We start from the raw sequence: 10,540 nt of genomic DNA on the forward strand, positions 1-10,540 counted from the left end.
TTATGTGTTTCACTCGTGGTTTTTGAAATATTTCTGCATTCTCGAGAAGCCTTGGTGCAGGTACAGTCTAGAGAAACAGAGAGCATCTGCCGGTGTCCTACATCAACTTGTTTGGGTTGTTCACATCTTGATGTGGAAATCCAGGGGGATTTCAGAGGTCTTTTTTAGACGATGCAAATTCCATGAAGAGATATAAAGATGTGAAAGGGACTAAATGCATGCAATGCATAAGAGTCATAATTGTCTCTATCAGTAAGCTTCTGAGAAAAAGGATTTTTACTATGGAAGTGACTTCTACTTTTGTCATATCAACGAGTGATTTTGTGAGATTATATGGTGGGCACTGGAAGTAGCTCTGAATTCAATTCCTACCAAATTTGATTGCTATATGGGCTGTTTGCAACCCTGAATTTGTACAGTCCTTAGACAGTCCATAAGCGCAACCTTCAACTAACCAGAAGAAGGGGAAATGCTGGTCATATTTGATAACAACTTGAAAATAAAAAAGAAGTACAATGGAGAAGGAGCTGTTGATCAAGGTTTTCTTATAATAACTAGAAAAGCATATGGTTTTACATCATAGGCTAAACGTGCAGTCATACAAATTTCCTGTGTCATCGACATTTACGCAGTAAGGAAAAACTAGCCACTGAAATTCTCTCCGGGTTTCATGTCCACTATCAGATTGACCACGACAATCCACGAAAGAATCTATGGGCTACAATCACTACTCTTCCCTATCGTTTCAAGATGAGCTTCTGTTTGATCATAGGACAGACATTACCTTGCCTGGTTGACATAAGGTCTGACGAAAGTCCTCCTCCACCATACCTCAAATGCCCTCTGCAAATTCGGACAGTTATCGCCTAATTTCAAGAACCTCCCGAGCCATGACAGTAATATAGACCGCTGGTCTTCCAAAGGAAGTGTCAGGATTGTCTGCCCAATCCCTTCCTCGACAAGCTTCCTATCAAATGACCGGCAGCTGCATTGTAGCCATGAGTAGTCATCGATGAGTGCTTGCAGCCAGACTTGCAGGAGAAGAAGACGAGTGTCCTTGGACGGAAGCATTTCTCCTCTTCCAATGCCAACAAAGAGCCTTGCTGTTATACTGCTAACTGTGTGGCGAGAGGCGATTGGCAATTTTGCATGTAATGACGCAAGCTCACTTTGGCTTGCCCACATGACCACAAAATCATCGCAAATTCGCTGGTTAACTAATATCTCGACCAACCAGAGGAGATTGTCAGTCTCCAGAGTTATTTGGCGTGTAACTTGGGAAGGAAAACCTGCTTCAGATGCTTCCACAAAAAGTAGCTGAAGTCTTTCTAAGCAACCTCGACACGAACCGTAAAATAATTCAGAACAGATGTCTGATGTTCCATCCGTGCAACGGCTGTTATCCTTGAGAAGATTCAGAACTAGGGCTTTCATTTCCCGGCGCCCCCTGTCATCATTACTCTTCAAGACCATCTCCATAATATGAGACAAAGTATCGGTTGGTGAGTACGGGCTGTCAGATGTAACTCTTTTCAGCAAAGGGCTAACTCCGTAAGACTTGCTCTGAAGATGTCGTATCGATGACACAACGCTATCTTCTTCCTCACCGACCCAAGGAACCGCTTCCAAATAATCCAAGCATGACTTGACACAAGCATGGAAACCGAGTAATTCAGCAACCTGCAAAATTAGCCACTTCTGTCATGATCAAACATGCAGGATTACTGAGTACGTGAACTAAGATTATATAGAACTCAGGAAAAAAATGACTGTCATGCAGTTCTTCTGAGAATGAAACTTATGTAAAATGTAATGACAAACCAAGCAACATGAGCTTTGCAACAAAAGAAAGGCAAAGACACGGAAATTTGAGCTCCTGAACATGCATGATATACCTTCATGATGCGAAGAACACGCGACACATTCTGCTTGAGCAGCTTGTGCTTCGCCTCGTCGCAGTACATCAGCCCGACGGTCTCCACGTAGATCTCCGCATCGTCGCAGTCATGTATCTCCACGCATGGCACCGGAGAGCCACCATGGCCATTGTCGCCGTCAGAGAGCTTCTCTGCGAAGAAAGCGCTGCTTCCAGAGAGAACGTCCCTATGCACACTCATCCTGACAGCAATCCCTTCCTTGCCATACAGCATCACCGTCAGGTCACTCGTCTCCGGCTGCCCGAACCCAACGCAGATCTTGTGCTGTTGAGCCTGAGCCTCGGCGTCGCCGGCCTGCTCCTGCCGCTTATCCGCCGCCGCCTCGGCCGCCACCGCGTTCTGCTCGTCGGGGGCCTCCCGGCGCCCTGGCTCGTCGGTCACGGACGGCGCGTTCTGCACGGAGGGCGCCACGGACGGGGGTGCCGACGGGATCTTGCGCTGCTGCTTGCTGTGGCCGTGGCCGTGGCTGTTGTTGCCGGCGCCGTGGCCGTGGTGGTGATGCGGGTTCTTGAGGCTCTTGTGCAGCGCCGCCGGCGAGGGGCAGCACCAGAAGCCCTCCGGCGTGACGGCGATCGGCACGGGGCGGATCCTCGCCGGCGCCGGCTGCGCCCTCCTCGGCCTCGATTCCTCCATCCCCGGAGGTCAATTCCGCATCTGGCTTCCCCGGAGCGCGGCCAGGCGGGCAAGATCTCGAGAACCGCTCCTCCTGCTGCAATCCGTGCAAGATCAGAGCCTCACGCAGGAGACGGGACGCCGGGAGAACAAGAACACGGAGCGAAGAAAGAAAGAAAAATGCAGAATGACAAGAACAGGATGCCCGCCGCGCAACCACATCCATCCACCATGCAGCGAAATCCGCGGGTTTTCCGCATGTGCTGCCAGGATGGGTCTCTTCTTCCACCTCGGGAAGAACAGGCCAGCTACAGCTACAAATTCTTGTCGGAAACAGCATGCAAATGGCAGAGAGTGGTACTATGACTCACCGCGGGGACGAGCGATCCAAGAACGGGATGGCGACCAGGTCGAGCGGAAGGGGGAGGGTGACCCCGCGCTTCCTGCGCCGGCGGCTCTGGCCTCAGGACGGAGGTCCAGAGCAGTACTACCAGCAGCTCAGCTCAGCTGCGACCTGCGAGCTGCCTGGCAGTTTCAGAATTGGGGTAGGGCACAATCAAGGAGGAGTACTGGAGTGGTAGTATATTGCTGCCCCGAATCCAATGCCTTGTCTGGACCGGACGACTGTTTGGGTAACCGAGAAGAAGCAAGCCGGCGTGGGTTCCCGTGCCTCTCCTCTCCCTGGCGATGCCTGCCAGTTTACTCCATCTTACTCACTGCACGCCCTTCCACATGGATGTGTGGAACGGATCCTCATCTTCTTGAGAAGCGTAGAGAATGCATGTATAGGGTGGATAATACACGGTATAACAGCTGCAACGGCCGACCCAAACGGACGACAAATTTGTTCTTTTTTTATCCGTTTGGATCGGCCGCCTGCCCGTCCGATGTCCTGTTTTAGATTTTGATCCGCAGTGCGTTTAACACGCCGATTCATTTTATGTCCGTAATTAACATTTAAAAAAAAGGCCCGCGACCGATCATGCCAACGGCCATGTCTCATGCCGGCACCATGCCAAAAGATGACGCTCGCCAGCCGACCGACACACATGCTAGCACACAAAAAGAGTGAGACTTGAGTTCGACCACGCCATCGCGGCCCCCGTGGTCATGCCAGCACACCTGCCGGCATCCAAAAAAGATGGCGCTCGCCGTCATAGATCACTCCTCGTCGAACTTGAGCATGTCGGCCTGCATCTTCTTGAACCACGACCTCTTCCTTGACGACACGGTGTTGAGATCCACCTTCATGATCTTTACCCCGGTCATCATGCTTGCGAGAGCCACTTCTTTGGCCTTGGTCTTGGCGTTGGCGACCTCCATCTCTAGCATCTTGGCTTGCTTCTCTGCCTCCATCTCAAGCATCCATGCTTGCTTCTCCGCCTCCATGTCAAGCCTCCTCCTTTCAATCTCCAAGAAGGCGTTCATTTGCTCTTCTCTTTCTTGCCGGCGCTTCTCCTCCCTTGAGTCCTTCTTGGTGATCATGCACTCCAAGTTTGCGATCAAGGCGACGCGACGCGAGCGTTGTTGACCTGCTGCTGTGCGGCGGCTGTCGCGATGGCTTCATCCCTCGCGTCCGTCGCGTGTCTCCGGTCCTTCCTCTTGTTCGACTCCTTTGCCCGCTGTTCGGGCGTCGACACCTTCTTCGGCTTCGGCGCGGCGGCCTTCCGGGGGGCGCGGGGCTTGCCTTTGCCGGACGAGGCGAGGGAGGCGAGGCCGACGGCGGCGTCGAGGTCGAGGTCTTCGTCCATGGCGGGCGTGGGGCGGGAGCGCGCGGGGGGCGGGAGGGTTTTTGGGGGGAATGAGGGGAAATGGTGGTGGACCGACCAGCGGGTCCGGGGAGAGGAGTAGGCGTGCGCGCGTCCGTCTCATGTCCGCGCCGACGCAAATCCGGCTCAAAATTGGGCCGGGAATGAGTCGCCAAGCAGATGCGCGTCCGTTTGGGTTGGCGGCGCCGGACGAAATGGGTCACCCCATTGGAGTTGCTCTAACATCAGATAATTTCTTCTTCAGCCCGAGGTCCTGCTCCAACATCGCCGACGTGAGAAAAAATCGATCCAATTCAGCGCGAACACGAGATAAACGTAAATGGTGCCCGCCTACTTCTCCTCCTAGTCCACTAGTCGGTGGCATATTAGTCATCCTCTCCCATCCATATCAGTAGCAAACCCTCGTCTGCCTCCGCCGTGTCGATGTCGTCGCCCATTTGCCGGTGCCGACACACCTCCCCCAACGTCACCGCTTCGCTGCCACAACCGTCGTCGTCGTGGGGAATTCTTCAGGCCAGTCACCTGGTCCAAGAGAGGTGTGCGTCTTTTCGTCGACCAACTCCTTCGACGAAGCCCGCAAATTGTTCGACAATTTGCTAACGTACAAAATGAATTCTGTCGACGAGTTCTTTTTCCACAATTTTCTTTGCGACTCCGACGATTCCTCATCTAATAAGGAGGAGGAGATCTTAGCTGCTGTGTTGGTTCATCACCACCTTAATAGCCAGCGACCGTTGTTCTGTGGCTCAATCCCGCGACACCTTCCGGCTATGAATCATAACCGAGGAATGGTCATTTTCTTCTTTGAAAGGACTATTTTGACACAAATCCGTTGTTCAAACATCAGAAATTCCGACAGCGTTTTCGTATGATTAGGCATGTTTTCAATGTATTAGAGAGGGGGTAATCAGATACAATAACTATTTGGAGTGCAAAGAGAACGCCCTTAGAATGATTGGCTTCTTATCTTATCAGAAATGCACTGCAATCATCCAGATGCTTGTGTACGGAGTGTCCGATGATCTCATTGATGAGTACGTCCGTATGAACGAGTCTACATGGCCAGAGTCCATGTACAGGTTCTGCAAGGCTGTGGTTGTTGTGTTTAGCTCTGAGTACTTGAGAGAGCCGACTCCTTAAGATACAACCCGCTTATTGGCGATGAATGGCAGCGGGGGCTTCCCAGGGATGCTTGACAGTATAGACTGCATGCATTGGGAGTGGGAGAACTGTCCTACCGTTTGGCAAGGACAATATAAGAGCCATGTCAGGGCTTGCACTGTCATACTTGAGGCCGTGGCCTCATAAGATCTCTGGATCTGTCACTCTTTTTTCAGCATGACTGAAACTCACATGCAGTTGCAAAATGATTTGGTTGAGCATATGTGGGCTCATATTGACAACCAATAGATGTATCTTTTTCATATGTATTTGAGATAATTTATTTTTTATTCGGTTTGTAACACTACATTATTTATTCGAAAACAATGCTTTATTTAATTGTGAAACTATGTTATTTTTTATATGTCTGCTTCTTAAATAATGCAAAACGTGGCCACGCTGGTAAATATATGTCATGGACGTTGGACGCATTGCGACTCAAATCTTATATTGGACGATCACCGGGCAGACGGCCGATCCAAATGGATAAAAAACAGTGTTGGAGTTGCTCTTACAGAATCCAAATCCTTGGTTAATTTATTTTGTACAGAATATTAATCCGTGGTTAATATTAGGAGAAAAGTTTTTTATGGGTTGCTTTCGTATGCACCAGGAGATGACTTTATGTAAAGGAAAAGGAAATGCTGTGCCTCGTATGCACTTTCGGCGTCTCCCTGGATTTCTTTAAGGTTCTCGTGGACCATGAAAAGGGAGTGTCTCCAAAATCCCATGTCTTTGTTCTATGTAGGATTGAAGTTGTGACATCGGCTTGGTAGTGGCGGGCCTTCAATGGTTTGAAAACTGCAAATTTTCAAAGTGCACATCATATTTCTTGGCGTGTCCATAGAAAAACCAAGAAATACTAGCTGTGGTGCACCTTTCTACCAGCCCAAGAAACAATCATGCGTGGAAACGAGAGTGGAAAGAAAAGATGGAAACGAGAGCGGAAACAAAAGATGTGGGCGACTCCCTTCCCCTTTGATACTGGTTCGCAAATTTGCTCCCCCCAAACTACGGACCAATCCGTGGGTGTCGTGGATATAAGTCTGACAGTAGAAGTGTAGGGTACGAAAGGATGGGCAGAGCCTTAGCTACGGCGAGGTTGTATGAGTTCAGACCCCTCTACGATGGAGGTAATAGCCCTACGTCTCAGTGCTCTTGGGAGCTTGTTGTCGAGTGGAATATGGATTACAGTGAATTGCTAACCCCTGCATCAGTGGGGAAGGGCGACTTATATAGAGTGCGCTGTCCTTCACAACGGTTCGGTGCACAGGGGTGGAGTAGTGGCGAATAAATGCCTACTTTACAGGTAACGCATGTTTTAAATGCTAATAAAGACACATGGAAACGTATGACCGTTGCCCTCCAGGGGGGTTACGATGCACAGAGTGGAATCCAGTCCGTAAGTTTGATACTCTTTGAATGCTCATTTCCGACTGGACGATGGAGGATTCGTCACCGACTGGATGATGGGAAGTCCTTAATTCAGTCGGAACTGACTAAGGGCCTTATCACTTATGAAGGGTAGTCCTTGGGTAGGACTTATAGGGCAGACCTATGACCCTACCCTAGGACTATAACCCCATCATTAGTCCCCGAATGGATTGGGGTTGGAACGACGAAGCGATGCTTGGAGTACGGATCCGACTGATACGGATGCGACTTTGGCGTTGTTTGCCTCGATCCATTTTATCTTCTTTGACCAATGATCCGAGTGGATGTATTTGTGAAACGAACCGTCAGGGACCGAGTGCTTCCGTGGTATCTTTTGACGTGACCAGTCAACTGACAGCGACGGATTTTCCGGGATCCTCAAATTTCGGTTGCCGCGCGCTCAGCGGGGATGACGACATCGCAATCGAGTAGTATCTGACGCCTCGATTCCCGCGCCTTCATCTTCTCCACTAATATCGCAGCAACCGGTCGGGGGATAAGATTTCGGGGTCACCTGCTAGTGACCCAGTCAGAACCTTATTTAAACCCCTGCGGCGAGGGTTTTTCGTTACACTCGCCGGATAACTTGCACTTGCCCCGCTTCTCTCGCCATCCCCTGCGCATCCCAAGCTCCTTCCTTCTCCTTCTCCCTCGCGGATCTGCAGCCTCCGCCATGACAAAGGGGCAGACTAGCAAGCTAGAGGCGCGGAAGAAGAAGGGGAAGGCGGCGGCTCCTGCTTAGCGGCGGCAGCGAGCGCTACCGGCGGGTTGGATCCAGGGGGATTTCCTCCCCTCCACGGTGACGGAGGGGGACTTGTTGGAGTTGATGGAGCACAACATGATCACGCGCAAGACGTGGAGGTTGCCGGCGGAGGGCGAGACCGAGCCGGCGCCCCGGGAGGGGGAGCGCGTCTTGCTGCTCAGCCAAGTGCACCAAGGCTTCTCTCTGCCTCCTCATCCCTTCTTCAAAGGTATAATGAACCACTTCGGGGCGCAGCTCCACCATTTTCCTCCCAACGCAATAGCTCATCTCTCTGCCTTCGTCGTGCTGTGCGAGTGTTTCATCGGCTGTCCTCCCCATTGGGGGCTTTTCAAACACATCTTCTCTGCTAGATCTCAAACCATCAAACGACTTAACCAGTCGGATGACAAAACTCACCTCCTCCAGCTCTGCGGAGGCTTAGGCTTCCAAAAGAAAAGTAAAAGTAGCTATCCCGCTCTTCAGTTGTGTGAATCTGTTAGGAACTGGCAGTCGACATGGTTCTACTGCCAGGACGTTGCTTGCCCGAATGCTACAACTGGACTGCCTCCTTTTAGCTTAGACCGACCGGCTCCGCCTAGGCAGCTCGCGCTCACGAAGGCGGAGAAGACCCAGATCCAGCCTCTGGTCGATGTGCTTTTAGATGTCGTTCGAAGGGGAGTCACCGGCATAGACTTGCTAGAGGTTTTTCTGGGTCGGCGTATCCAGCCTCTGCAAGCTCGACACCACGCCATGTGGCACTACACGGGGCCTGAGGACTCCACTCGGACTAACGTCGAGTGCGTGACCGGGGAGATGGTGGCGTCGTGGGTCCTCAACATCACAGGCGCCTGCGATAACCCCAGAGGGGCCCGGCGAGTGAAGCCCTTCCGCGCGGACAACCCTCCTCCGAATGAGGTGAGTACAACTTGTCGAGTGCACATAATTGTCTTAGATTTATCGCTTTCCTGAATCACCGTTTGACGTCTGATGTTGTCGACTGTATCTCGTGCAGGTGTGGACTAACTGGTTTTCTCCTGTCTCGAACGGGAATCCGGCCGAGAGGAGGAAGGTAGCCAGGAGGGCAGCATGGAGAGCGTCGAGTACGTCTCCGACAGTGAGGAGACGGAGGAGGAGTCCGAAGAAGAAGAAGAGGAAGATGAGGAGCAGAACTCGCCACCCCCACCGCCAGAGTTTCGAACCAAACGCCGTCACGAACCCGTGGCTCCGTCGGCTCCTCCAGCGGCCTCGAGTGCCCCGCCAGCTGCTCCCGTGGTTCCTAGCGCCTCGCCAGCCGCTCCCGTGGTCCCGAGTGGTCGGAGCACAAAGAGGACCAGGGACTTTGCGGCTGAGCCCGCGGGCCAGCCCTCTAAGGCGGCCAAACCGAGTGGATCTAAGCCTCGGAAGGCTTTGCCGCGGATGAGGGTCACAGTTCCCGTCACCTCAGCGTAAGTGCATTGTTCTTCTATCTTCTTCCAGTATTTGATTGAGCTCATGCTTATTGGTCGAATGAATTTTACTCGACAGAGCTGCCACCTCCGCCACCTCTCCGGCACGCCAGGGGGACGATCCCATGGACATGGACAATGTTGTCACATCCCAGCCAGGTGCGTCGTGGCAATTCCGAGAGCTTACGTTATTGCATCACGAATTCTGTCTTTGGTCTTGCCTTTTTCCTGTGGTCTCACGCCGTTCGGTCGGGTTTCTCTCAGAGGTGATTTATGTGGAGGAGGGCGACCACAGGAGGTCCGAGCAAGCTGTGGTGCCTATCCTTGAGGCTGTTCCGCCGGTTACTACTCTCGCCATGGACGCGCCGCCGACTGAGACGATGTCGTCGACTGAAACGACGCTTATCGCTGCTGAACCGACTGGAGCAGGACTTGGGATGCCCTAGGAGTCTCCTATGATGCCAGGTCCGTCGACCGTCCAGTACAACGTCCAGCGCCTCCCGGAAGATCAGGTGGGAGCTGCCAAGGGGGCCATGGTGCAGGCGGAGTTGATGGCGGGAGAGGCCAAGAGAGCGTATGACTCCATCGCGTCTGTGTACAAGCGAAGCTTGGAACTACGGGATGATATCCGAGTAAGTGGGCTAGTAAGTATTTACTTTCCTCTTGTAACCCACTGGGTGTTGAAGTAATGTACTCGGATACAGTATGATTCTTTTGCAGTGGGTTCACTCTTAGTGAACCCAGTGGTGTAGTCCCTGAGACTTCTGTCGAGTGCTTGCACCGGCAGTTGTCTTTATATACATTTTCTTTAACTTGATCAGATCAAAACTAATCTGTTCGAATGGTACCGGTGGGGGCACTCCGAGTGCACCTACTGGATGAGTCCCCGAGAGTAATTTTACTCAGGTCGGGTAGTAGTAACCTCATAGGCTTGTTTGTTGTCATGTATCTCAATAGGGCGGACCTGTTTGAGCTTCATGCCAGTGGGGTCACTCTTAGTGAACCCACTGGGTGTAGTCTCCGAGACCGATGTCGACTGCTTGCGTCGGCAGGGGTCTGAAGAACTTCGAATTTTTATTGTTGTCCGTGTTGAATTTGTCTGATCGTCTCTTGGCGCTGACTTGCAGAAGACTTGCGAGATGGGATCAGCGTACGAGACTCTGAGGGCTGAAAAGGTTCAATTTGCTGGGGAATTGGATGCAGCAATGGTTGCGTTGGCTGGTATGAAGGATGTTCTGGCTGAACGAGAAAAGTCCTTGGAGGAGTCCCGTGAGGCAAACAAGGCATTGGCGGCTGAAGTGTAGAAAATGGGGAAACAAAGGACCGAGCTGATGGGACAGATGCAGGTGTTGAACATGCGGTGCGTAGCATAGGAGAATTACGTCAGTGACTGGGCAAGGAAGATGATTGCGCTTCTCGATGGTAAGTTCTGTTTTTCTG

The 10,540-nt window shown here is 51.9% G+C and overlaps 1 protein-coding gene across 2 annotated transcripts; it reads right to left on the minus strand.

Annotated features, from left to right (window-relative positions):
* Positions 1-530: 530 nt before the first annotated feature.
* On the minus strand, positions 531-3,302 carry LOC123395599 (BTB/POZ domain-containing protein At3g50780-like). Of its 2 annotated transcripts, none has more exons than XM_045090625.1 (3): positions 2,921-3,302; positions 1,896-2,646; positions 531-1,680 (listed from the first exon to the last, which is right to left on the minus strand). In XM_045090625.1, the coding sequence occupies exons 2-3, from the start codon at positions 2,568-2,570 to the stop codon at positions 781-783; spliced, it is 1,575 nt and encodes a 524-aa protein (XP_044946560.1). In that variant the 5' UTR covers positions 2,571-2,646; positions 2,921-3,302; the 3' UTR covers positions 531-780. The 2 variants fall into 2 exon arrangements, with proteins under 2 accessions (XP_044946560.1, XP_044946561.1); XM_045090626.1 differs by having other exon boundaries at positions 1,896-2,643; positions 2,921-3,254.
* Between the last annotated feature and the right edge of the window lie 7,238 nt (positions 3,303-10,540).

The sequence above is a fragment of the Hordeum vulgare genome, chromosome 5H (assembly GCF_904849725.1).
Source record: "Hordeum vulgare subsp. vulgare chromosome 5H, MorexV3_pseudomolecules_assembly, whole genome shotgun sequence".
In the NCBI taxonomy this organism is placed as follows: domain Eukaryota; kingdom Viridiplantae; phylum Streptophyta; class Magnoliopsida; order Poales; family Poaceae; genus Hordeum; species Hordeum vulgare.

Bases quoted from the DNA above. Each gene is read 5' to 3' on its own strand.
- LOC123395599 (XM_045090625.1), bottom strand. From the start codon at position 2,570: ATGGAGGAATCGAGGCCGAGGAGGGCGCAGCCGGCGCCGGCGAGGATC. The intron at 1,681-1,895 runs GTATATCATGCA...CTAATTTTGCAG, and splicing joins GTGTTCTTCGCATCATGAAG to GTTGCTGAATTACTCGGTTT.